The 27,718-nt window shown below is 46.7% G+C and overlaps 2 protein-coding genes across 5 annotated transcripts in view; one reads left to right on the top strand and one right to left on the bottom strand.

Annotated features, from left to right (window-relative positions):
• Window positions 1–3,897: 3,897 nt before the first annotated feature.
• On the bottom strand, window positions 3,898–26,039 carry LOC115894953 (basic proline-rich protein-like). The gene is made up of 5 exons (XM_030924121.1): window positions 26,006–26,039; window positions 24,407–24,931; window positions 7,220–7,356; window positions 5,645–5,801; window positions 3,898–4,021 (listed from the first exon to the last, which is right to left on the bottom strand). Exons 1-4 carry the CDS (start codon window positions 26,037–26,039, stop codon window positions 5,784–5,786), a joined length of 714 nt encoding a protein of 237 aa, XP_030779981.1. The 3' UTR covers window positions 3,898–4,021; window positions 5,645–5,783.
• Window positions 23,628–27,718, top strand: part of HELZ (helicase with zinc finger) — a 171,051-nt gene continuing 166,960 nt past the window's right edge. For 2 of the 4 annotated variants that reach the window (XM_030923003.1, XM_030923000.1), the window contains exons 1-2: window positions 24,412–24,467; window positions 25,772–25,827. The gene's annotated coding sequence lies outside the window, so the exon portion shown is untranslated. Of the gene's footprint in view, window positions 23,805–24,411; window positions 24,468–25,771; window positions 25,828–27,718 lie in introns of those variants that run through there. The other 2 variants (XM_030923001.1, XM_030923002.1) reach the window with 2 other exon arrangements.

The following is a 27,718-nucleotide window of genomic DNA, read 5'->3' as shown; positions in this document are numbered from 1 at the left end:
GAGGCAGGAGAATCACTTGAACCTGGGAGGCAGAGATTGCAGTGAGCTGAGACCGTGCCACTGCACTCCGGCCTGGGCAACGGAGTGAGACTCTTAAAAAAATAAACAACAACAAAAACAAACAAACAAACAAACAGGCTTAAATGCAATAGAAGTTTAGTTCCTCACTCAAATAACAGAATTCAGATGGTCATTCCAGGGCTGGTATGGGGTCCCCTAATCATCAGAGACTCAGACGCCTGTAATTTTCTTCTTATTTTTAGAGACAGAGTCTTGCTGTGTAGTCTTGCTCTGTTGCCAAGGCTGGAGTGCAGTGGCGTGATCTTGGCGGAGTGCAGTGGCGTGATCTTGGCTCTGCAACCTCCACCTCCCAGGCTCAAGTGATCCTCCCACCTTTGCCTCCCCACTAGCTGGGATTACAGGTGTGTGCCAACCCACCTGGCTAATTTTTGTATTTTGTATTATTATTATTATTATTATTATTATTATTATTATTATTATTTTAGTAGAGATGGAGTTTCACCATGTTGGCCAGGCTGGTATTGAACTCCAGGGCTCAAGTGACCTGCTTGCCTCAGCCTCCCAAGGTGCTGGGATTATAGGCGTGAGCCACTGTCCCCGACACCTCTAATTTTTTTTTTTTTTTTTTTTTTTTGAGAAGGAGTCTCGCTTTTGTTGCCCAGGCTAGAGTGTAATTGTGCGATCTCAGCTCACTGCAACCCCTGTCTCCCGGGTTTAAGCGATTCTCCTGCCTCAGCCTCCCAAGTAGCTGGGACTATAGGCGCATGCCACCATGCTCATCTAAGTTTTTGTATTTTTAGTAGAGGCAGGGTTTCACCATGTTGGCCAGGCTGGTCTCAATCTCCTGACCTCAGGTGATCCACCCACCTTGGTCTCCCAAAGTGCTGGGATTACAGGCGTGAGCCACCGCACCCTGCCAACACCTCTAGTTTTAACGCTCTGATGTGCTTAGCACACAGCCTCATGATCCAAGCTGGTTGCTCGAACTCCAGACTGCATATCCACGTTCTACCCAGCAGGAAATAGAAAGGAGCAAAAAAGAGTGCCCATAATCCTTTTTAAAGGACATTTTCTGGACAATGCACATAATAGTTTTGATTGCAACTCTTTGTTCCAGGACAATTTCTTTTTTGTTGTTGTTTTGTTTTTTGTTTTTGAGACAGAGTTTCACTTCTTGTTGCCCAGGCTGGAGTGCAATGGTGCGATCTTGGCTCACTGCAACCTCCGCCTCCCAGGTTCACCCGATTATTCTGTCTCAGCCTCCGGAGTAGCTGGGATTACAGGCATGCACCACCATGTTCGGCTAATTTTGTATTTTTAGTAGAGACGGGGTTTCTCCATGTTGGTCAGGCTGGTCTTGAACTCCTGACCTCAGGTGATCTGCCTGCCTTGGCTTCCCAAAGTGCTGGGATTACCAGCGTGAGCCACCGTGCCCAGCCCGTTCCAGGACAATTTCTAACTGCAAGAGAGGCTGTGAATTGCAGTCTAGGCAGTCATGTTCCATCTGAAAATCAAGGAGAGAGAGAATGGATATTGGGGTGTGTAACAAATCTGTGTTCCAATGCAAGATAAAAGGAATCAGTAAGAAAAATCTTGCAATTATGACTGAAGTGACAGTATTGAGATCACCTGGTGACATAAAGGATACTAGATTTGGAGGTGGGTGGTCTAGGACATGTAAGCAGAGACAGGAGATGTTTTCAAAGAGGAGAAGAAAATGGGAACAACCCTAAGGATGCCCTGGAAGGTAGGAACGAAAGACAGGTGAGAGTTCTGGGTCAGAGCTGTAATTCAGTGATTAAGACTTTAGAAGAGCTGGGTGAGGTGATTCATGCCTGTAATCCAGGTACTTTGGGAGGCTGAGGCGGGAAGATTGCTTGAGCCCAGGAGTTCAAGAACAGCCTTGGCAACATGGCAACCCTGTCTCTACAAAAAATACAAAAATCAAGCGGGCGTGGTGGCATGTGCCTAGTCCCAGCTATTTGGGAGGCTGAGGCAGGAGGATCGTTTGAGACTGGGAGGTGAAAGGTGCAGCGAGCTAAGATCACACCAATGTACTCCAGCCTGGGCAGCAGAGTTAGACCCTGTCTCATTAAAAAACAAACAGACAAACAAACAAACAAAAAACTGTAGCTGAATAGGGAGAAAGGGAAGAGAAGGAAAACAAGGATACGCAAAAGACAAGGAATAAAGTGGCCAGGTGCGGTGGCTCATGCCTGTAGTCCCAGTACTTTGGGAGGCCAAGGTGGGCGGATCAACTGAGGTCAGGAGTTTGAGGCCAGCCTGGACAACATGGTGAAACCCCGTCTATACTAAAATTCCAAAAATTAGCTGGGCATGGTGGTGCATGCCTTTAGTCCCACTACTTGGGAGGCTGAGGTGGGAGAATTGCTGGAACCCGGGAAGCGAAGGTTGCAGTGAGCCAAGATCACGCTACTGCACTGCAGCCTGGCGACAGAGGGAGACTCTGTCTCAAAAAAACAGAAAGATTAGGAAACAAAAAGACGTTAGAAGGAGCCAAAAAAAAAAAAAAAAAAAAAAAAAAAAGCCAGAAAGAAAGAGAGGACCCAGTAAGGGACAGACCGGGAATAACAGGAGGCTCAATTTCAGCCCTGCTCTGCCCTGCTTGATGCTGGCTCTTTGGTCCCTGGAACTGTGGCCTCTCACTTTGTAAGAAAACCGGTGAGGATAGCTTTATTTGGTGTAAAGAACCATCATCCACTTCCAATCATCTTTGTAGTGTTGGAAACTCTCCCGACTTCACATAAAGCCTTTAGATAACTAAATGAGGTGAGCAAACACGGTACAAGGGCCAGAAAAAAAAAATTAGGCTGCATTTAAAAGAAATCCAACTGTGTGCAGATACGAATGTTAATAACGACTGATAAATCAACCCATAGCTTTGTTGCTGTCTCCTGAGACACCGAAGCTATTATGGGAAGGTTTATTGTGGCTCTGACGAGGTCTACTGAATACTGTGAAAACTGGTCACGAGACTTTTGAGTCAACAGATTTTTTTTTTAAAGGAGTTCTTTAAAAAACTGCCTTACATGGCATAAACAGTTGGCTCCCTTTTTGTGAGGCTAATCTTTACCTTTGGTCAAGACTATGGAAGGTCTATTGTTGTGGCTCTGATGAGGTTTGGTGAAAACAGTGACAGGTGCTTACCAGGCTTTTGAGTCAATAGATTTTTCTTTTTTTTTTTTTTTTTTAACTTTTAAGTTCTGGGGTACAAGTGCAGGTTTCTTACTAGGTAAACTTGTGTCATGGGGTTTTGTTGTACATATTATTTTGTTACCCAAGTATTAAGCCTACTACTCATTAGTTATTTTTCCTGATCCTCTCCTTCCTCCCACCCTCCACCCTTTGAAAGTCCCCAGTGTGTGCTGTTCCCCTTGGCCGGGTGCGGTGGCTCAAGCCTGTAATCCCAGCACTTTGGGAGGCCGAGACGGGCGGATCACGAGGTCAGGAGATCGAGACCCTCCTGGCTAACACGGTGAAACCCCGTCTCTACTAAAAAATACAAAAAACTAGCCGGGCGAGGTGGCGGGCGCCTGTAGCCCCAGCTACTCGGGAGGCTGAGGCAGGAGAATGGCTTAAACCCGGGAGGTGGAGCTTGCAGTGAGCTGAGATCCGGCCACTGCACTCCAGCCTGGGCGACAGAGCGAGACTCCGTCTCAAAAAAAAAAAATAAAGAAAAAAAAAAAGAAAGTCCCCAGTGTGTGCTGTTCCCCTCTATGTGTCTGTGTGTTCTCATCATGTAGCTCCCACTTATAAGTGAGAACATGCGGTACTTGGTTTTCTGTTCCTATGTAAGTTTGCTAAGGATAATGGCCTCCAGCTCCATCCATGTCCCTGCAAAAGCCATAATCTTGTTCTTTTTCACGGCTATATCTTTGCTTTTTTAAGCTCCTTAAACAAACTGTCTTGCATCCAATAAATACCTGGCTCCCTTCTTGTGAAGAGAATTATAAAGGATATTTTTACCTTTTGGTCAAGCCTATGGGGCAAAGAGATGAGTTAGGGTAAAACATGCACCTGAAGGTTCTGAGGTTTGCTCAAAGCACTTCATTTATAGTTTAAAAAAAAAGTTTACATTAAAGCATCCTTGAGTTGGAAGTGACCCTTTTCTTTGGGTATAAATATTTCTTTTACTTTACTTTTTTTTTGAGACAGAGCCTTGCTCTGTCGCCCAGGCTGGAGTGCAGTGGTGCAATCTTGGCTCACTGCAACCTCTGCTTCCTGGGTTCAAGCTACTCTCATGCCTCAGTCTCCCAAGTAGTTGGGATTACAGGTGCATACCACCACACCCAACTAATTTTTGTACTTTTCTTTTTTTGAGACAGAGTTTCACTCTTGTTGCCCAGGCAGGGGTGCAATGGTGCGATCTCAGCTCACTGCAACCTCCGCCTCCCGGGTTCAACCAATTTTCCTGCCTCAGTCTCCCGAGTAGCTGGGATTACAGGCATATGCCACCATGTCTGGCTAATTTTGTAGTTTTAGTAGAGATGGGGTTTCTCCATGTTGGTCAGGCTGGTCTTGAACTCCTGACCTCAGGTGATCCACCTACCTTGGCCTCCCAAAGTGCTGGGATTACAGGCGTGAGGCACCACGCCTGACCTCTTTTTTTTTTTTTTTTTTTGAGACAGAGTCTTGCTCTGTCCCCCAGGCTGGAGTGCGGTGGCATGATCTCGGCTCACTGAAAACTCTATCGGGTTCAAGCAATTCTCCTGCCTCAGTCCTCCTGAGTAGCTGGGATTACAGGCATCTGTCACCATGCTCAGCTAATTTTGTATTTTTAGTAGAGGTTTAGTAGGTTTTCACCATGTTGGCCAGGCTGGTCTCAAACTCCTGACCTCAGGTGATCCACCTACCTTAGCTCCCCAAAGTGCTGGGACTACAGGCGTCAGCCACTGCGCCTGGCCGACTTTTATATTTTTGGTAGAGATGGGGTTTCACCATGTTGGCCAGACTGGTCGCGAACGCCTAACCTCAGGTGATCCACCCACCTCGGTCTCCCAAAGTGCTGAGATCACAGGTGTGAGCCACTGCACCCGGCCCGGTGTAAGTATTTCTACAGTAGGCTGGAGAGACTGGAGTTTGCTTTGTTTACAGAAATCTGTTCCACCCTACTCATGAGAATTTCATGATTGTAGACACTTGTGTGTGCCAATAATTTCAAAATCTAAAACTGGTGGGGTTTTTGCAAGTTTTGCAAAATATTTTGCAAATCTCCATCTGAGTGCCTTTGAATGGTTTAGGCTGAGACAGTAGGGGCTGCGGCCTAGGACCTGTAGTCACTCCCAGGACATGACTCCCCTGAGTCCTCAAATGGTTCTTTAGAGCGCAGACAGGAGACCAAGATGTTAAGCAAAGCAGTGAAAACGCAATGAGAATGTTCTGGTGTCTCTGAGTGTAGACCCGAGCATTGTGATCAAACAAACTGCTTGGCCTATTAAAAACACACTGAAAGCAACATTTTTGTTTTGCAACGTATGAGAGGGCAGGTTGCCAAGTACTTGGTTATAATGTGAAATCCATAAAAATAAATCCTGCCCTTTGTCACTTTCTTCATACTGGATTAACCCTAGAGCATCAGAAATGGCACAAGAGAATTACATACTTAAGTCATTTGTACTTGGAATTCTCCTTCTTTGCAGTGACTTTTTGTAAAAATGACAAATCAGTTTTCAGTTTCAGTTTTCTCTTCTGTGTGTAACTGGCCCATAGGTAGAAAGTGTCAGAAACCTTAGTGAATTTTTCTACTGAAAAGGTACCTGCTGGAGACAAAAATTAAAGTTAAATTAACTAGAACAGAAAACGCCTAAGGGTTATTTTCTTCCTTTAAAGTGAAATTTGACTTACAATTAAAACACACTTTGTTTTGTAAGAAGAAAGACGTTAGGAGAGATATATATATATTTTTTTCCTAGCTGGTTCTCAGCCAAAATCTTCATCACTTGCTCTCCTTCCTTCTCTTCCTCCTCCTTTTTTTTTGGGTGGGGGGCAGAGTCTCGCTCTGTCCCCCATGCTGGAGTGCAGTGGCGCGATCTTGGCTCACTGCAACCTCCGCCTCCCGGGTTCAAGCAATTCTCCCATCTCAGCCTCCCAAGTAGCTGGGATTACAGGCATGTGCCATCGCGCCTGGCTAATCTTTTTTTTTTTTTTTTTTTTTTTTGTATTTTTAGTAGAGACAGGGTTTCACCATAGTGGCCAGGCTGGTCCCAAACTCCTGACCTTGTGATCCACCCGCCTGAGCCTCCCAAACTGCTGGGATTATAGGTGTGAGCCACCACGCCTGGCCTTTCTTTCCTTCTTTTTTTCTCTCTTTCCCTCCCTTCTTCCCTCTATCCCTCCTTCCCTCTACACCTCCTTCCCTCTCTCTTATTTTTTTGAGAGTCTTGCTCTGTCACCCAGGCTGGAGGAGTGCAGTGGCGAGATCTTGGCTCACTGCAACCTTTGCCTTCTGGGTTCAAGCCAGTCTCCTGCTTCAGCCTCCCGAGTAGATGTGACTATAGGCACCTGCCACCATGCCCAGCTAATTTGTGTATTTTTTTTTTTTTTTTTTTTTTTTTTGAGGCAGAGTCTCGCTCTGTCGCCCGGACTGGAGTGCAGTGGCCGGATCTCAGCTCACTGCAAGCTCCACCTCCTGGGTTTACGCCATTCTCCTGCCTCAGCCTCCCTAGTAGCTGGGACTACAGGCGCCCGCCACCTCGCCCGGCTAGTTTTTGTATTTTTAGTAGAGACGGGGTTTCACCGTGTTAGCCAGGATGGTCTCGATCTCCTGACCTCGTGATCCGTCCGTCTCGGCCTCCCAAAGTGCTGGGATTACAGGCTTGAGCCACCGCGCCCGGCCATATTTTTAATAGAGACGGTGTTTCACCATGTTGGCCCGGCTGGTCTTGAACTCTGGACCTCAGGTGATCCATGTGCCTCTGCCTCCCAAAGTGCTGGGATTACAGGCGTGAGACACTGCACCCGACCCTCTTTCTTTCTTTCGTTAGAAGAGTGAAATCCTTACTTATTGAGGTGAAGGAAATTTAGACCATGTAGTCCAGTGTTTCCCTCTGATGGATAAGAAGCGCCAGATTCAGTAATTAGCCAAAGGTCTTGTGGTGGACCAACGTCTAAGTCACCTCTAAACATGGTGCTTTCTGCTTTCCCACGACATCTTAACACCTCTGAAGACCAGGCTCACCATGTGAGAATTCGTCACCGAACTCTGTGCTTCCTGCTGTCTCTGTTGAATGAAAAGCTCCACTCCGAACCTTCGCTGATGCAGAAATAGGAAGTTGGTCTTGTGGAGTCTAAGTACCATTCGGGTTGCAGTAGGACCTAGCATGAAAATGTCTTCAGACACAACATCCTATTTTAGTACTGATCTCTTGTAGATAAATCACAAATGCCAAACACTGTCTACCGGGGGTTTCTGATTTGTTTTGTTTGCTTGTTTGATATTAGTTATCAATTGGAACATGGGAGATAAAAGGTAGGAAGAAAATAAGTGGGTATTTAACATTCCCTGTTTTAAAACTGTTGAAGTAATAAGAGCTAATCTTCTGTAGACTTACTCTATCCAAGCAGAGGTTTGAGAAGCCTGTAATCCCACAGTCCTTGGGAAGGCTATTGTTTTTCTTTATTTTTTGAGACAAAGCCTCACTCTGTTGCCCAGGCTGGAGTGCAGTGGCGTGATCTTGGCTCACTGCAACCTCTACCTCTTGGGCTCAAGCAATTCTCCTGCCTTAGCCTCCTGAAGAGCTGGCACTACAGGCATGCGCCACCATGGCCAGTTAATTTTTGTATTTTTAGTAGAGACGGGGTTTCACTATGTTGGCCAGGATGGTCTTGAACTCCTGACCTCATGATTCACTCGCCTCGGCCTCCCAAAGTGCTGGGATTACAGGCGTGAGCCACCGTGCTCGGCCCATGGGAAGGCTATTTTATTATCCCTGTTTCACAGGCAAAGAAACTGTAGGGGAGAAAGGTCGAGGAGCTTGCTTGGGATCTGACAGGTCAGAGGACAGTGCGACCCAGGGTTTGTGCTTCCCTTACAGGCAACGGGACTCCAGGAACAACATATGTTAAGTCTCTAGACCTGTCCCTGTCTTCAGAGGGCCGCCTTCTGTCTTCAGGCTGCCTTCTTTCTCTTCTGCGGTTCTGAGGCCTTTGTTTCCTTCCTGCTCTGCTGACTCAGGACCCCAGGAAGCCTGGCTTCCTGTCATGGACTGTTCGAGGAAGGCCTGCAGGGCTGCAGAGTCAGCAGAGGGTGCTCCGTGGGAGAGCCTGCAGAAGCCAGAGAGCTAGGGGCCAAGGCTGAGCCACGCAGGCGCCTGTGCACACACACACATACACTCACATACTTTCATGTTCACACACAAACACAAACATGTTTGCACACACACACGTTCACACAGACATAAACATTCACACACAAACATCCACATACAAATACACATTCACACACTCATGCATTCACACACTCATGCTGTCACACTCACATGTACACACACACAGAGAACACATTGTGACTAGGAGAGAGAAGGAAAAGTAGGGGATTCAAAAGTGAACTGAGAAGCCAGAAACAGCCACTGGATATGTTTGGGAGGCCAGAAATGCTGCAGACTTCTACTACTCTACTTCCTTTTAGAAAGGTTCCTGCTTTCATTAGGAAGGAGAAAATAGAGTTGCTTCTTTGTTAAACATATCCACTGAGTTTAAATTTTTATTTTTATTTATTTTTTTGAGACAGAGTCTTGCTGTGTCGTCCAGGCTGAAGTGCAGTTGCTCCATCTTGGCTCACTGAAGCGACTCTCCTGCCTCATCCCCTCTAGTAGCTGAGACTACAGGCGCGTGCCACCATGCCTGGCTAGTTTTTTGTATTTTTATTTTTTTATTTTTTTGAGACGGAGTCTCGCTCTGTCATCCAGGCTGGAGTGCTGTGGCCGGATCTCAGCTCACTGCAAGCTCCGCCTCCCGGGTTCAAGCCATTCTCCTGCCTCAGCTTCCTGGGTAGCTGGGACTACAGGCGCCGCCACCTCGCCTGGCTAGTTTTTTTTTTTTTTTGTAGTTTTTAGTAGAGACAGGGTTTCACCGTGTTAGCCAGGATGGTCTCGATCTCCTGACCTGTCTCGGCCTCCCAAAGTGCTGGGATTACAGGCTTGAGCCACCGCGCCCGGCCGTTTTTTGTATTTTTAGTAGAGACGGGGTTTCACCGTGTTAATCAGGATGGTTTTGATCTCCTGACCTTGTGATCCTCCCGCGTTGGCCTCCCAAAGTGCTGGGGTTACATGCGTGAGCCACCACGCCCAGCTAAATTTTTATTTATTTATTGAGACAGAGTGTCACTGTCACCCAGGCTGGAGTGCAGTGCTGCAATCTTGGCTCACTGCAACCTCTGCCTCTGGGGTTCAAGTAATTCTCTGCCTCAGCTTCTTGTGTAGCTGGGATTACAGGCGCCTGTGATCACGCTCGGCTAATTTTTGTATTTTTAGTACAGACAGGGTTTCATCATATTGGCCAGGCTGGTCTTTAACTCCTGACCTCATAATCCACCTGCCTCGGCCTCCCAAAGTGCTGGGATTACAGGTATGAGCCACCGTGCCAGTCTGTTTTCTTTTAGCCTTTTCTTATTGTGAAATATAACACACTACAGAAAAGTGTATGAAACAGAGATAGCTCATTGTTTTATCACACAGCAAAGAGCCATGTCACAAATCATCAGGTCAAGAAATGTACCATCATGAGCAACTCAAACCCTCACTCATGCTTCTCACCTCCTTTTGGACGCAACCATGGTCCTAAATTTTATGGCAATTGTCTCCTTGCTAAGCATGCGTCTGTCAATGCTGTAATTTTGTTTGCCTTTTGCTTTTTGAGACGGGGTCTTGCTCTGTTGCCCAGGCTGGAGTGCAGTGGCATGATCTCAGATCTCTGCAGCCTCCACCTCCTGGGTTCAAGCGATTCTCCTGCGTCAGCCTCCTGAGTAGCTGGATTACAGGTGTGTGCCACCGTGCCTGGCTAATTTTTGTATTTTTAGTAGAGATGGGGTTTTGCCATGTTGACCATGCTGGGCTTGAACCCCTGGCCTCAAGTGATCCGCCCGTCTAGGCCTCCCAAAGTGCTGGGATTACAGGCATGAGCCACCATTCCTTGCCTGCTGTGGGGGTAATTCATGGTATGAATGTTGAAGTTTGCTTCATTCCACTGCTGAAGTACATCTGCCCCCAGCTTTTGGCTATTATGATTCATATTGCTACAAATACGTATAGAATATTCTAACACAAATACTCACTCTTTTGAGGCACAAGTTCATATACTTCCTGGAGTGAAATTGCTGGGTTATAGAGGATGTTCAACGTCAGTAGATACTGCCAAACAGTTTTTTTTTTTTTTGTTTTTTTTTTTTTTTGAGACGGAGTCTCGCTCTGTCACCCAAGCTGGAGTGCAGTGGCCGGATCTCAGCTCACTGCAAGCTCCGCCTCCCGGGTTCACGCCATTCTCCTGCCTCAGCCTCCCGAGTAGCTGGGACTACAGGCGCCCGCCACCTCGGCTGGCTAGTTTTTATGTATTTTTTAGTAGAGACGGGGTTTCACCGTGTTAGCCAGGATGGTCTCGATCTCCTGACCTTGTGATCCGCCCGCCTCGGCCTCCCAAAGTGCTGGGATTACAGGCTTGAGCCACCGCGCCCGGCCCAAACAGTTTTCCAAAGTGGTTATATCAATCCAAACTTGACCCAGCTGTATTTGAGATTCCATTGCTCTATATCCTAACCACCTCTCTGTATTGTCAGCCTTTTTAATTTTAGCCCTTCTGCTGGGTGTGTGCTGCTATCTCATCGCGATTTTAATTTGTATTTATTTGCTTATGAGTGAGGTTAAGCAGTTTCAAACACCTTTATCAGTCATTTGGATATCTCTTCTGGTGCAGTGCCTGTTAATGGCTTTTATCTGGTTTTCTTTTGGGTTCTTTTTTTTCCTTATTGATATGTAAGAATCCTTTATATAGCTCTAAGTCCTTTGTTATTCGTGCTGTAAATATCCTTTTCCACTTGTGACATGACATTGCACTCTTTTAATAATCTTTTGTGGTGTACACAATTTCTTAATTTTAATGTAGTCAAATTTATTAATTTGTTTCTTCTTGTTGGTTATTGATTTTTGTGTCGTATTTAATAATTCTTTCCTACCTTCAGGTCACAAAGATATTTTAACATTATCTCCTAGTTCTGTGGTACCCAATATGGCAGCCATCTGTGACTACTTAAACAGAAATGAATTAAAATGAAACAAAAGCCAGGAGTGGTGGTGCACGCCTGTAATTCCAGCACTTTGGGAGGCCATGGCAGGGGGGCGGAGAGCAAATCACAAGGTCAAGAGATCGAGACCATCCTGGCCAACATGGTGAAACTCCGTCTCTACCAAAAATACAAAAATTAGCTGGGTATGGTGGTGCGTGCCTGTGGTCCCAGCTACTCAGGAGGCTGAGACAGGAGAATCGCTTGAACCCGGGTGGTGGAGGTTGCAGAGAGTCGAGATTGCACCACTGCACTCCAGCTTAGCGACAGAGCAAGACTGTGTCTCTAAATAAATAAATAAATACTTCCTCAGTTGCCTTATTAAAGCACAGATCATAGAATACTTTCATTTTATCTTCCTTTGTACTGTTTGAGGAGATTTATTGTTTTTTCTTACACATTTAAATCTACAACCCACCTGGAATTATTTTTTCTTTGTGGAGGTTAGATTTCTTTCTTTCTTTTTTTTTTTTTTTTGAGACGGAGTCTTGCTCTGTCGCCCAGGCTGGAGTGCAGTGGCCAGATCTCAGCTCACTGCAAGCTCCGCCTCCCGGGTTTACGCCATTCTCCTGCCTCAGCCTCCCGAGTAGCTGGGACTACAGGCGCCGCCACCATGCCCGGCTAGTTTTTTGTATTTTTTAGTAGAGACGGGGTTTCACCGGGTTAGCCAGGATGGTCTCGATTTCCTGACCTCGTGATCCGCCCGTCTCGGCCTCCCAAAGTGCTGGGATTACAGGCTTGAGCCACTGCGCCCGGCCAGATTTCTTTCTTTTCTTTTCTTTTTTGGAGACAAGGTCTCACTCTTTTGCTCCCGCTGGAGTGCAGAGGAGTGATCTCTGCTTACTGCAACTTCCGCCTCCCGGGTTCAAGCAATTCTCGTGCCTCAGCCTCCACCGTAGCTGGGACCACAGGCACACACCACCACGCCCAGCTAATTTTTGTATGTTTAGTAGAGACGAGGTTTCACCAAAAATTAGCTGGGCATAGTGGCACACGCCTGTAAGCCCAGCTACTTGGGAAGCTAAGGCAAGAGAATCACTTGAACCTGGGAGGCGGAAGCTGCAGTTAGCCAAGATCGCACCACTGCATTCCAGCCTGGGCAACACAGGGAAACTGTATTTAAAAAAAAAAAAAAAAAAAAAAAAAAAAAAAACTGGGCCGGGCGCGGTGGCTCAAGCCTGTAATCCCAGCACTTTGGGAGGCCGAGACGGGCGGATTACGAGGTCAGGAGATCGAGACCATCCTGGCTAACCCGGTGAAACCCCGTCTCTACTAAAAATACAAAAAACTAGCCGGGCGAGGTGGTGGGCGCCTGTAGTCCCAGCTCCTCGGGAGGCTGAGGCAGGAGAATGGCGTAAACCCGGGAGGCGGAGCTTGCAGTGAGCTGAGATCCGGCCACTGCACTCCACTCCGGGCGACAGAGCGAGACTCCGCCTCAAAAAAAAAAAAACTGGGCATGGTGGCTCATGCTAGTTAATACCAGCACTTTGGGAGGCCGAAGCAGGTGGCGGAACACGAGGTCAGGAGATCAAGACCATCCTGACTAAATGGTGAAACCCCGTCTCTACTAAAAATACAAAAAATTAGCCAGGCATAGTGGCACGCGCCTGTAGTCTCAGCTACTCGGGAGGCTGGGTCAGGAGAATCCTCTGAACCCGGGAGGCAGAGGTTGCAGTAAGCCGAGATCACGCCACTGCACTCCAGCCTGGGTGACAGAGTGAGACTCCATCTCCATAAAGAAAAAAAAAAAAAAAAGACTTACCAGGGGCTTAATTTTATTAGGCTTCTCAAATAATTAACTTTAGCCTATGTTTTCATTTCTCTGTGCTTAGCTGTTCTTTTTCTAATTTCTCAGCAAGAGTACTTTGTTTATTCTTATTTCAGTCTCTCTTATTTTCTAATACAGGCATTAAAAGTACTTAATTTAAAACTTTCCATTGAAGTATGGCTTTAGCTGCATCTCAATTTTGAGGATGTAATATTTTTATGAACTATCAGTTTAAAATATTTTCTAATTCCCATTGTGATTTTTTAAAAAATCTGTGAGTTATTTACAAGTATATATATAGTTTCTGAACATGTAGATATTTCCTACTTAATTTTTAAAATTCTTACTTTCTAGCTTAATTGCGTCATTGTCTGAGAATGTACTCTGTATGATTTACATCATTTGAAATTTGTTGGAACTTGCTGTATTGCCTAGCATTTCGTAAACATTCCATGTATACTTGAAAAGAATCTGGGATCTGCAGTTGTGGGTGCACTATTCTATATATGTCCATTTGGTTAACGTTTGCTTATCCAGTTGTTCAGATCTATAGCTTACTAATTTTGCATATGCTTCTTTTAACAATTACTGATAGACATAACTTCCGCTATTATTGTAAGATTTGTCTCCTTGGAATTCAGACCATTTTTTGCTTTGTATATTTTGAGCCTATGTTTATCAGTAACGCACAAACTTAGAATTGTTTCTTAGAATATCTTCTTGGTGAACTGAGAATATTAACGTTATCCAGGGTCTTTCTTTATTTCTAGTAATGCTGTTTGCCCTAAAGTCTACTTTATTTTGATCAGTCTTTGCATGGTTGGTGTTTAAAGTTTTTTTTTTTTTTCTTTTGAGACTGAGTCTTGCTCTGTCTCCTGGGCTGGAGTGCAGTGGCACGATCTCGGCTCACTGCAACCTCTGCCTCCTAGGTTCAAGTGATTCTCCTGCCTCAGCCTCCCAAGTAGCTGGGATTATAGGCACGCACCACCATGCCGGCTAAGTTTTTTTTTATATTTTTAGTAGAGACGGGGTTTCACCATGTTGGCCAGGCTGGTCTTCAACTCCTGACATCAGCTGATCCGCCCACCTTGGCCTCCCAAAGTTCTGGGATTACAGGCGTAAGCAACCACACCCAGCCTCAAATGTTTTAATTTTGTAAATTGTGGTAAAATATGTGTAACAGAAAATTTCCCATCTAAAAGTTTTTACGTATACAGGTCAGTAAAGTACATTTGACCTGTTTTGCCAACTGATCTCTAAAACTCTTTTCATCTTGCAAAATTAAAACTATGCCCATTAAATAACAACTTTCCTACCCCAGCCCCTGGCAACCATCCTTCTACTCTCTGTATAAATTTGACTACTGTAGGAACCTCACATAAGTAGAATCATACAGTATGTGTACTTTTGTATCTGCTTTATTTTACTAACCTAATGTCCTCATAGTTCATCCATGTGGTAGCATGTGTCAGAATTTTCTTCCTTTTTAAGACATAAGGCCAGACATGGTGGCTCACATCTGTAATCACAGCACTTTGGGAGGCAGAGGTGGAAGGAGACCAACCTATGCAACACAGGGAGACCCCAATTCTACAAAAAAATTAAAAAATTAGCTGGGCCATGGTGGCACGTGTCTATAGGTATGCCACCTACTCAGGACGCTGAGGTGGTAGGATTGCTGGAGCACAGGAGGTTGAGGCTGCAGTGAGCCTTTTTTGTGCCACTGTACTCCAGCCTAGGTGACAGAGCAAGACCCTGTCTCAAAACAAAAATTAATATTTCATTGTGTGTATGTACCACATTGTATTTATCCATTGGTTCATCAGTGGGCACCTGTGTTGCTTTCATCTTTTGGCTATTATGGATAATATTATGAATGAGGCTGTACAAATATTTGTTTGAGATTCTGCTTTCGTTTGGGCATATACCCAGAATTAGAACTGCTGGATTACATGGAGATTCTACGTTTAATTATTATTACTTTTTTTGAGACGGAGTCTTACTTTGTCGCCCAGGCTAGAGTGCAATGCATGGTCTCGGCTCACTGCAACCTCCACCTCCCAGGTTCAAGTGATTCTTGTGCCTCAGCTTCCTGAATAGCTGGGATTGCAGGCATGTGCCATCACACCAGGCTAATTTTTGTATTTTTAGTAGAAATGGGGTTTTGCCATGTTGGCCAGGCTGGCCTTGAACTCCTGACCTCAAGTGATCCGCGCACCTCAGCCTGGGTGCGGTGGCTCACGCCTGTAATCCCAGAACTTTGGGAGGCCAAGGTGGGCGGATCAGCTGACGTCAGGAGTTGAAGACCAGCCTGGCCAACATGGTGAAACCCCGTCTCTACTAAAAATACAAAAAAAAAAAAAAAAAAAAAAAAAAAAGGCCGTGTGGTGTTGCATGCCTGTAACCTGGGAGGCAGAGGTTGCAGTGAGCCAAGATCGTGCCACTGCACTCCAGCCCGGGAGACAGAGCAAGACTCAGTCCTGACCTCAAGTGATCCGCCCACCTCAGCCTCCCAAAGCATTGGGATTATAGGCGTGAGCCACTGTACCTGGCCTCTATGTTTAATTTTTGAGGACCTTCTATACTCTTTTCTTAAGCAGCTGTACCATTTTACATTCCCATTAGCAATGCGCAAGGGTACATCCTTGACAACACTTGTTATTTATTTTCTAATAGTGGCCATCTTAATGGGTGTGAAGTGGTATCCTTTGCCCATTTTCAAATCAGATTGGTTTTTTTGTTTGTTTGTTTTTTTGGTCATTGTTGTTGAATTGTAGGCATTCTTTGTCTATTCCGGATGTTAACCCCTCACCAGATACACGGTTTGTAAATATTTTCTCCCATTTCTCTCATTCTGTAGGTTGCCTTTCATTTTGTGTGTGTGTGTGTTTTTTTTTTGGGGGACGGTAACTCTCACTTTGTTGCCCAGGCTGGAGTGCAGTGGTGTGATCCTGGCTCACTGTAAACTCCGCCTCCTGGGTTCAAGCGATTCTCAGTCTGCTGAGTAGCTGGGATTATAGGTGTGCACCACCACACTCAGCTAATTTTTGTATTTTTAATAGAGACAGGGTTTCGCTATGTTGGCCAGGCTGGTCTTGAACTCCTGGCCTCAAGTGATCAGCCCTCCTCAGCCTCCCAAAGTGCTGGGACTACAGGGATGAGTCACCACACCAGGTCATGAAGGTTGCTTTTCACTCTATTTGCATGGCTTGTCTTTTTCTATACTGTTACTTCTTTTTCTTTTTTTTTTTTTTTGAGATGGAGTCTCACTCTGTTACCCAGGCTGCAGTGCAATGGCATGGCCTATACTATTTTACATTTTTAAAATCCTTATCTTTTAGGTTTATTTCTTGATAACAGCATATAATTAGTTTTATCTTGTAACTAGAGCAATTAGTTTATTTATGAATGTATTTAAAGTAATTACTGGCCAGGCGCGGTGGCTCAAGCCTGTAATCCCAGCACTTTGGGAGGCCGAGACGGGCGGATCACAAGGTCAGGAGATCGAAACCATCCTGGCTAACCTGGTGAAACCCCGTCTCTACTAAAAAATATAAAAAACTAGCCGGGCAAGGTGGCGCGCGCTTGTAGTCCCAGCTACTCAGGAGGCTGAGGCAGGAGAATGGCGTAAACCCAGGAGGCGGAGCTTGCAGTGAGCTGAGATCCGGCCACTGCACTCCAGCCTGGGCGACAGAGCAAGACTCCGTCTCAGAAAAAAAAAAAAAAAAAGTTATTACTGATATAATTTGTTTAAATCCCACCTATTTTGTTTTGTTTTGGTTTTTTTTTTTGAGCTGGAACTCTTGCTCTGTCACCAGGCTGGAGTGCAGTGGTGTGATCTTGGCTCACTGCAACCTCTGTCTCCTGGGTTCAAGCGATTCTCCTGCCTCAGCCTCCTGAGTAGCTGGTATTACAAGCGACCACCACCATACCCGGCTAATTTTTGTATCTTTAGTAGAGACGGGGTTTCACAATATGGCCAGGATGGTCTTGATCTGTTGACCTCGTGATCCACCTGCCTCAACCTCCCAAAGTGCTGGGATTACAGGTGTGAGCCACCCCGCCTGGCCTTTCGTGGTCTTTTAAATGAGTATTTGCCTTCTTTTGAATTTATTATTGTCTTCCCTCTATGTTAGCTTGGAAATTATTCATTCTTTTACAGGTCTAGTCATTATCTTAGATATTACAACATGCATCTTTGCCTTTGTCAATGTCTAGTCTTAACTGGTACTCTTGTCTTATTGCTGGATAATGTAAATACTTTCGACTTTTTTTTTTGAGACATTGTCTTGCTCTGTCACCCAGGCTGTAGTACAGTGACATGATCTTGGCTCACTGCAAGCTCCACCTCCCAGGTTCACACCATTCTCCTGCCTCAGCCTCCTGAGTAGCTGGGACTACAGGTGTCTGCCACCGTGCCCAACTAATTTTTTGTATTTTTAGTAGAGACGGGGTTTCACCTTGTTAGCCAGGATGGTCTCGATCTCCTGACCTCATGATTCGGCCTCCCAAAGGGCTGGGATTACAGGCGTGAACCACCGTGCATGGCCTACTTTGGACCATTTTAACTCCACTAACTGCAACTACCACCCTTCTCAGATTTATATTCACTGTTATCAAATATTTCAATTCCAGATGTGCTTTATATTCCTCAAGTCATTATGACTTTTTTTTTTTTGAGACAGTCTCCCTCTGTCACCCAGACTGGAGTGCAGTGGTGTGATCTCAGCTCACTGCAACCTCCGCTCCTCACGTTCAAGCGATTCTTGATTCTCGTGCCTCAACCTCCCGAGTAGCTGGGATCAGATGACATGCATGAGCCACCATGCTAATTTTTGTATTTTTTGTAGAGACAGGATTCGCCATGTTGGTCAGGATGGTCTCGAACTCCTGGTCTCAAGTGAGCCACCCGCCTCGGCCTCTCAAAGTGCTGAGATTACAGGCGTGAGCCACCGTGGGCAGCCCATTATAATTTCTTTCTTTCTTCCTTTTTTTTTTTAGATGGAGTCTCACTCTTGTCGCCCAGGCTAGAGTGCAGTGGGGCACGATCTCGACTCACTACAACCTCTGCCTCCCGGGTTCGAGTTTCTACTGCCTCAGCCTCTGGAGTAGCTGGGAGTACAAGTGCCCACCACCACGCCCAGCTAATTTTTGTACTTTGAGTAGAGATGGGGTTGTGCCATGTTGGCCAGGATAGTCTTGAACTCCTGACCTCAGGTGATCTGCCCGCCTTGGCCTCCCAAAGTGCTGGGATTACAGGCGTGAGCCATTGCGCCCGGCCCTAATTATTTCTTTATAGTCAATATGTATTTATTTTTACCCATATTTTTACCATTTTTGTCTTCTTTCTATTTGGGATAATTTCCCTTGTGCCTGAAGAACCGTTGTAGTATTCCCTTTAGTGTAAATTGCTGGTGGCAAATTTTCTTAGTTTTGAATGTCCCAAAATATTTTGCATTTAATTTCATTCTTGAAGTATACTTTAGCTGAATTGAAAATTTTAGGTTTCCTGAATTTTTTTTTTTTTGAGATGGAGTCTCGCTCTGTCGCCCAGGCTGGAGTGCAGTGGTGCGATCTTGGCTCACTGCAACCTCCGTTTCCTAGGTTCAAGTTATTCTTCTCCTGCCTCAGCCTCCTGAGTAGCCGGGATTACAGGCACGGGCCACCATGCCCAGCTAATTTTTGTATTTTTAGTAGAGACGGGGTTTTACCATGTTGGTCAGGCTGGTCTCGAACTCCTGACCTCGTGATCTGCCCGCCCTGGCCTCCCAAACTGCTGGGATTACAGGTGTGAGCCACTGTGCCTGGCCTGAATTTTAAAAAAAAAATTAAAAAATATCATTCAGTTGTCTTGATGTTCATTGTTTTTGTAGAAAAGTTGTCTTTCTAATTGTTGTGTCTTGAAGGCACTCTGGCTGTTTTGAAGATTTCTCTCTGTCTTTTGCCCTTTTTTTTTTTTTTTTGAGACGGAGTCTCGCTCTGTCGCCCAGGCTGGAGTGCAGTGGCCGGATCTCAGCTCACTGCAAGCTCCGCCTCCCGGTTCATGCCATTCTCCTGCCTCAGCCTCCCGTGTAGCTGGGACTACAGGCGCCCGCCACCTCGCCCGGCTAGTTTTTTGTACTTTTTAGTAGAGACGGGGTTTCACCATGTTAGCCAGGATGGTCTCAATCTCCTGACCTTGTGATCCGCCCGTCTCGGCCTCCCAAAGTGCTGGGATTACAGGCTTTGCCTTTTGTTTTTAACAATTTTCCTGTATCAGCCTAAATTTGAGTGTTTTTTTTTTTTTTTTTTTGGTGCAGTCTCTGTCACCCAGACTGAAGTGGAGTGGCGCAATCTTGGCTTACTGCAACCTCTGCCTCCCAGGCTCAAGCCATCTTCTTATCTCAGCCTCCCGGGTAGCTGGACTACAGGCGTGCATCGCCACACCTGGCTAATTTTTTTTTTTTCCCCAAGACGGAGTCTCGCTCTGTCGCCCAGGTTGGAGCTCACTGCAACCTTTGCCTCCCGGGTACAAGCGATTCTTCTGCCCCAGCCTCCTGAGTAGCTGGGATTACAGGCACCTGCCACCACGCCCGTCTAATTTTTGTATTTTTAGTAGAGATGGGGTTATACCATGTTGGTCAGGCTGGTCTTGAAATGCCAGGCTAATTAAAAAAATTTTTTTTTGTAGGCTGGGCGCAGTGGCTCATGCCTGTAATCCCGGCACTTTGGGAGGCCAAGGCAGGTAGATCACAAGGTCAAAATATCGAGACCATCCTGGCCAACATGGTGAAACCCCATCTCCACTGAAAATACAAAAAAAATTAGCTGTGAGTAGTGGTGCACGCCTGTAGTCCCAGCTACTCAGGAGGCTGAGGCAGGAGAATCGCTTTAACCCAGGAGGCGGAGGTTGCAGCGAGCCAAGATCATGCCACTGCACTCCAGTCTGGTGACATGGCAAGACTCTGTCTCAAAAAAAAAAAAAAAAGGAGATGGGAGCTGAGGACTGGAGGGAACCCAGGACGGTGGATGTCTTCCTTTCTCTCTTTAAAACACTTTTTTGTAGAGATGATGATTTCACTAGATTATGCAGGTTGGTCTCAAACTCCTCAGCTCAAGCAATCCACCCACCTCAGCCTCCCAAAATTTTGGGATTACAGGTGTGAGCCATAAATTCAACTTTCAAAACTGACTTTCATAGGGTTGTGGTTGGTGTCTTTCATTAGTTTTTTAAAGTTCTCAATGATTATTTCCTTGAATTTAGCTTTTGCCCTACTCTCTATCCTCTCCTTCTGTGACTCCAATTGTATGTATACACGTTAAGATCTTTTCATGTATCCTTTATGCCATTTACCTTCGCTTTTGTATTCTCCGTCGTTTTATCTCTTTATACCTTATTCTGGACGTTCTCTTTTGATATAACTTGCTATTCACTAATTTCCTCTTCAGCTTGGTCTAAACTACTAATATTATCGTGTAATTTCATTTTTTATTTTGTTTATAGTATTTTTTAGTTTTAGAATTTCCATTTTGTTTTTTTTAATGATATTTTTGCTCAAATTTCCAAACTTGTATCTTACCTCCTTTGGCATTGTAGCTTCCCGAGTAGATGGAACCATAGGCATATGCCACCATACCTGGCTCTTTTTCTTTTTGGTTTTTTGTATTTTTTTGTAGAGATGGGGTCCCACTATGTTACCCAGGCTGGTCTTAAGCGAACCTCCTGCCTTGGTGTCCAAAAGTGTTGGGATTATAGGTGTGAGCCACTGTGCCTGGCCATGTGTTTACATTTTTAAAGAGTTGGGGGCCAGCTGTGGTGGTTGATGCCTGTAATCCCAGCACTTTGGGAGGCCTAGGCAGATGAATCACTTGAGGTCAGGAGTTTAAGACCAGCCTGGCTAACATGGTGAAACCTACTGTTTCTTTTTTTTTTTTTTTTTGAAATGGAGTCTCATTCTGTCGCCCGGGCTGGAATGCAGTGGCTGGATCTCAGCTCACTGCAAGCTCCGCCTCCCGGGTTTACGCCATTCTCCTGCCTCAGCCTCCTGAGTAGGTGGGACCACAGACGCCCACCACCTCGCCCGGCTAGTTTTTTGTATTTTTTAGTAGAGACGGGGTTTCACCATGTTAGCCAGAATGGTCTCGATCTCCTGACCTCATGATCCGCCCGTCTCGGCCTCCCAAAGTGCTGGGATTACAGGCTTGAGCCACCGCGCCCGGCCGAAACCTACTGTTTCTATTAAAAAATCCAAAAAGTTAGCTGGGTGTGGTGGCGCATGCTTGTAATCCATTATTTGGAAGGCTGAGGCAGGAGAATAGCTTGAATCCAGAAGGCAGAAGTTTCAGTGAGCCGAGATCGTGTCACAGCACTCCAGCCTGAGCAACAGATCTAGACCCTGTCTGAAAAAAAAGTTGGGGATAAAACCCCTAAAAGACAACAAAAAAGAGAGAGACAAAGAGAAACAGAACATTACTCAACAGAGAATACATATAGTTCTCAAGGCTTAAAATATTTACTATATGGCCCTTTATGTAAAACATTTGCTGATACTTGTTCAGTTGAGCTGTTAAAAGCAAATGTTCCTAGGGCAAAAGGACCCCAAATGTTAGAATCACCTTCCTTTTCTGTCTACTATTGGTAGTTTTTCACTCTTTTTACCCAGCTGTGTTCAAGCAAATGCCTTAAAAAATATGATCTACTTTGTTTTCGCTGTCCTCAATGGCAGGGTTAGCCTGCATTATCCAGTCCACCTGAGATTGCGCTACTGCACTCTAGCTTGGGCAACAGAGCAAGACTCCGTCAAAAAAACCAAAAAACAAAAAACAAAACAAAAAAAAAACAGAAAAAAGAGAAGATGATCAGAATGTCTGGGGCAATAGGGATCTCAATGGAAGGAAGCTTGGGGCGCTGCAGGGAAAGAGAGAAGGCCAGCCTGGACCCCTGCTGGTGAGGGAAGGCGGGACCACCTCACAAAGGAGCTTGTAGGCCATGGTTGGGAATTTGGGTTTTATTCCAAGGTTTCAGCAGAGGAGTCCAGGTTTGATTTACATTCATCAAATGTCACAGTGTTGGTCAGGTAGAGGACGAATTGTACCTACAATTCGTATCCAGGAGGGACAGGGAGAAGAGTCCGCAGGCCATCCCACCTCAGGCAACAGAGAGTGTATTTGACAAGGTTGGGCTCGGATGCACACATTGCAGGCAGTGAATGGGTTGGACAGTCACACAAACTGAACACTTATTTGGGTCAATGACTATACAAGGCGAAGAAAGGCTGCCTATCAAAGAAACGTGTTTGGGAGACACAGTCCTTGCCCTCAGCTTATTTCCTGTTTACTTAAATTAGGTTGGTGCAAAAGTCATTGCGACTTTTGTCATTACTTTTGCATTAACCTAATAGTAAACTCAGAGCACACACAGAAAGGTGCCATGCAAACAAAACCACCATTAAGTCAGTACATACCAGTGGCTAAATAACTGCAAAAGAGGAATTGGAAAATAAGCAACTGGGGTACCCTGGAAAGAGACGTTGGAGCCTTTTTTAGAGGGGACAAGCACTCCCTTTTCCAGCAGGTGGGGTGTTGCCAACCCACCAGCCTAGCCCATGCCCTTGGTGGCTACCTGGCTGGGCCGTCTAAGAACCTGGCTCCAGGCTCCAGTTTCTCCACTTATTCCGAGGTGAGAAGCGGGTGACTCAGGCGCGGTTGCTCCCCAGCACGCTGCGTTCTTGGCTAGGAATGACTCACTACATCGTTACCTCCTTCACGAGTGACCCGGGGCCAATCCCTTAATGTGTCTACACCTCACTCTCTTCTCATCAGACCGGGACAATTGCCTGGTGGAGTTTTTGACTCCCCAGGGGCAGGGCTCCTGTCTGCCACCGTCCACGTTTCTAGTGAGGCCGATGACAGGGTCCGGAGGAGCATAAAACCCTCGGGTAGACCCAAGGCCCCAGGCCCTCCCCGTGCACCGAAAGGGGGTTTTAATGCCAGTGTGTCTGCGTTCTTTTAAAGGGAGAGCCGTTCAACAGCATTTTGTACCGAATACAATTCGCAAGCATTCCTGGCTTGGAGAGTTTTCTTTTGGGTATCTCCTTGTAAAAACTTGCTTGGAAAAAAAAAAAAGCAATTGGAGCAGGCCTTCAAAGACAGCAAAGCAGGGACCAGAGGCTCTGGGGAGAGCGCGGGCGGAGGCAGACCAAGGGGCCTCCGTTGCTGCGGGGACCTGGGCGGCTGGACGCCGGGGTCAGTAACTCTGCTCGCCCCGCGCAGCCGAAAGCGGGCGCGGTGTCGCGGGGAGAGGATGCCCGGCAGCAGGGTGGGCGGCGGGCTGGGGGTGCTCGCCCGGGTCCGAGACCTCGGCCCGCGCCGAGGCGCCCCGCACTTTCCAGCGCAGCGGGTCGCAGCCCGGAGACGCCGGGCGTCCCCACCTCCAGCCTCCCGAGCTGCAGCGGCGCCCGCGGTTCTCCCCCGGCCCGCCAGGTGGACCCGGACCAGCTCACCCTGCTCTCTGCCCGGGACCCTCCCCCGTGCCTGGCTGCCTCCGCGCCCCGCCCCGCCTGCAGCCCGCAGCCCGCGCTCCGGATTACCTGCCCCGGAGTCACAGTCCGCAGCCCGGACGCTCCCAGGCTGGATCCGCGGAGCCCGGAGCCACATTCCTAGGGGAGGGGTCCCCACCTAGAGGGTCGCGGATCACGTTACCCGCCAGGAGGAGGAGACCGCGGGAGGCAGAGTAAACAAGGGGTAAAAAGTTGCATTTGGCTCATTTTTTTTTTTTCAAATCGTGCTTCGACGCTGGTGGACTCGGGGACACGGCGTCCTCCCAGTTCCCGGAGCCCGACGGCCCCGGGGCAGTTTTCCTAGGGCAGAGGCACCTCTCCGGGCGGCGGGTGCGGAGCTGGTCTGCCGGGCCCTGAAGGCGACCCCGGCCGCTCGCTGGCTTCCTGGAAGCGCGGCCGCAGGAGCAGAAAGGCTCACATCCACGCGCACAAATAAATCCGCGAGCAGCTCCGCGTCGCCGGCGGCAAGGAAACCTCGGGCTGATTCAATGCAGACGCGGGGCGTCTGCCCGGGCAGGAGCGCGGCGGGGCAAGAGGAGCAGGCGTGGGGGCAGGGAGGCCGGGGCAGGAGAAAATGAGAAAACCCCAAAGCCACGTTTTAAAAATGCGGGTGAATTTTCAATGCCGTCAGCCCGGGGGAGGGGAGGGGGCCCGCTGCGGGCGCCGGGGTCGGCGGTCCACCCGGGGCAACTTTCCGGGCGGGAGGCGCGGCCGGAGGGGGCGGCGCCGGCGGCGGGAGGCGGGAGTCGGGGGCCGGGGGGAGTCACTTTAAAGGCTCTTTCTTACCCATAATGCTTTGTGGGGACGTTGACAAGTGGATCCAAGATGGCGTAGAAAGTAATGACAGGTAAGTCCTGACTTCCCCCTTCTCTGCTCCTGGGGCCGCTCCGCGAGCTCCCGGAGCTCTCCGGGGAGGGGACCCGACTCCCCTCCGGTGTCCCGGACCCCGGGCGCGGCGGCCCCGGGGCGGGTTGGGGGCCGGGGCGGCCCGCGGCCGGGCCTGGAAAGCGGGGCTCTTCGAGGCGAGGCCCGGACGCTGGGGCTGTTTACAGCTTCTTCCCCACTTAGTCCCCTTCCCCTCCGCTGGGGCCCGCGGCGCCCTGGGCCCTGGCCGGAGAGGGGGCCTTGCACGCCCGGCCCGGGAGCCAGCGGGAGGTTTCTCTGGCCCGGGGCACTCTGGGAGGGGGACTCGAGCCTCCCGGCACGTTCCCCTCCTCCGGGTCGCGGCTGGGGGTGGGGAGCGTGCGGGCCTCCCACGCCCCGCTCGATGCCCCCCCTCAGGGCTCGGACTTACACCGGGTGGGGCGGGGGCTGGAGCGGGGGCGTCGGGAAAAGTGGGTCAGGGGTGCGCCCCCTCCCTCCCCCGCGGAGGGCTCTCGGCCCGAGATTCACTTTCTTCCCCCCTTTCCCCGCCCCCTCCTCGGAAATGCTCTTTGGCCCACAGGCACATCAACAAAAATAAAGATAGGCTCTCTTTTCCTGGAGATTCCTTGAGAGTACTCCAGTACCCTTTTCAAGGGCTCACAGACTGCAGTCTTACTTAGGGAACTTTGATTCTTCTCCCCCAAATTATTGGAGTCTTCTGCACCCTCGCCTTTGCTGAGAATTCTTCAGACAGGGCTGGAAGCCAGGGTCCTCTGATTGTTCTTGGATCGGGATCCTCAGGTTTTGTTTGCAATTCAAAAATTGTCATTCCTTCTCCCTCACAACTTAACACTTTTCAGGCAAATCATTAATATAATAAGTGTAACTTCACAGAGACAGTGGATTCCTGGAGCGGAGGAAGGAGGGAGGAGTTGTCTGTCTTGCCTAGTTTGTTCTTAATTTTGCTCTCAAACTCATATTAACTAAATTTCCTCTCCTTCATTTCTTTCTGTTTTTGAAAGTAAGGTCAGCCCGTGTTGAAAAAGATGACTTTGTTATGTTTTTGAGTTTTAAGAGTATTGTATAATCTATTCTTTTATCTTACTGAAAGGAAATGTTTTAAGGTCAAAAAAAACAGACTCATTGCAAAGCTGCGCACTGTACCATTTTTTGTAACTTTTTCCATTTTAAATGTGGATGCCCTTTCACTTCAGGCTGATAAAATGTTTGCTGCTGATAATGTCTGTTACTGGTGTTGTATAGACACATCTTTTCTATTTGCCTCAGGAATTGGATGAAGTAATTGATCACTAATGAACTACAGTGCTGGTGAGATGTGTAAGGTGAGACTGCAGTTGAAAATAATTTCCTTTTTTTCCTTCTTTATTTTAATCAACGTCTAAGAGTAGGGCTGAAACTGAGTAATTTGATGGGGCCATCTTTGTTTTCCAAATATATCACTCAGTCAAATGGGTCTATGGGCAGGGCTAGATTTAGAAAGGAAAAATATGTTGAATGTACCAATCTTTTCAGTTGCTCCAACATACTCAAACATAGTGGTACTTAACTTAGAGCCAAATGTTACTTGCAGCTATTCTTGATCAGTATCTTCACCAGGGATAATTATAGTTTGCCTATTCAAATTTTCTTGCGTAACTTTACTTGGATGTCTTAATTTTATTTGTATTTTGGTGTCTATCACCTACTATACGTTTAGTACCGGTGATTATGTATATGGATTTTGTGTGTACCTGGTTTGTGGGACTCTTGTAAAGTATACCCTTTCCGTTGGAAAGAATTAGGCAGGTCAGTCACTCCTGCTTTTATTTTCTGAAAAATGGAGTAGTACTTTTCTCTTTAATGATTATTTTGAAATAAAGATGATAGTGTTGAGATCTGTTTAGCTTATTAGGGATAAGACTAGTTTGTCATTATTTCCTGATCACACATGGTGTGTGAATTCAGACTGCTTTATTTAATCTAATTTGTAATGCTTTGGATTTAAAGGATATTATTGATACAGTGTTAGTGAATAGTTTTTTGTGCTACAGAGAGGAAGAGAAGTTTGCTGCTTTAACATTTTTCGCAAGCAGTTTTCTGAACTTAAAATATTTTACTAACTTTTTTTTTAGAAAAACATAAGTAATTGTGGTCTATTGGTTACTGTAGGTTTTTTTTTTTTTTTTTTTTCTCTCTCTCTCCACACATCTGGGCCTCTGGATTGTGAAATCTTCTCACAAATTTTTCATGTCTATCACAACATCTGTTTAAGAAGAATAAGCTGTCTTTTTTTTTTTTCTGGATTGAGGCATGTAATTGACATTTTGCCTTAAAAAAATAAAAGGAGAGGAAGGTAGACATAAACCAAGATCTTTTGTAAATGCACATATCACATTTTCTTGTATTTGAAACTCAGCAGTGCTTATGTTTATTTCATGTAATTTTTGTTTTTGGCAGAGCAAATATGGATTTTTAAATTTATTTTTATTTTGCAGATGGAGGCATATTCCTGCCTTAGACCTCCCAATTTGAACTTTATATGTTTTTATATATAGAGATTTTATATATATCTATCATTTTATATATATCTATGATTTTATATATAGATTTTTTTTTTTTTTTTTTTTTGAGACGGAGTCTCGCTCTGTTGCCCAAACTGGAGTGCAGTGGCTGGATCTCAGCTCACTGCAAGCTCTGCCTTTCGGGTTCACACCATTCTCCTGCCTCAGCCTCCCGAGTAGCTGGGACTACAGGTGCCCGCCACCTTGCCCGGCTAGTTTTTTTGTATTTTTTAGTAGAGACGGGGTTTCACCGGGTTAGCCAGGATGGTCTCGATCTCCTGACCTCGTGATCCGCCCGTCTCGGCCTCCCAAAGTGCTGGGATTACAGGCTTGAGCCACCGCGCCCGGCCTTTTTTTTTTTTTTTTTTTTTTTAAACACAGGGTTTCACTCTTGTTGCCGAGGCTGGAGTGCAATGGTGCGATCTCAGCTCACTGCAACCTCTACCTCCCAGGTTCAAGCGATTCTCCTGCCTCAGCTTCCCGAGTAGGGGTTATAGGCATGTTCCACCACACCCGGCTAATGTTGTATTTTTAGTAGAGAGAGGGTTTCACCATGTTGGTCAGGCTGGTTTTGAACTCCTGACCTCAGGTGATCCACCCGCCTTGGCTTCCCAAAGTGCTGGGATTGCAGGCGTGAGCCACCATGCCTGGCCTTATCTTATTTTTTGAAACC

This window comes from Rhinopithecus roxellana, chromosome 19 (genome assembly GCF_007565055.1).
Source record: "Rhinopithecus roxellana isolate Shanxi Qingling chromosome 19, ASM756505v1, whole genome shotgun sequence".
In the NCBI taxonomy this organism is placed as follows: domain Eukaryota; kingdom Metazoa; phylum Chordata; class Mammalia; order Primates; family Cercopithecidae; genus Rhinopithecus; species Rhinopithecus roxellana.
Note: the sequence above shows the minus strand (reverse complement) of the source record. Positions and strands in the feature narration are given on the sequence as shown.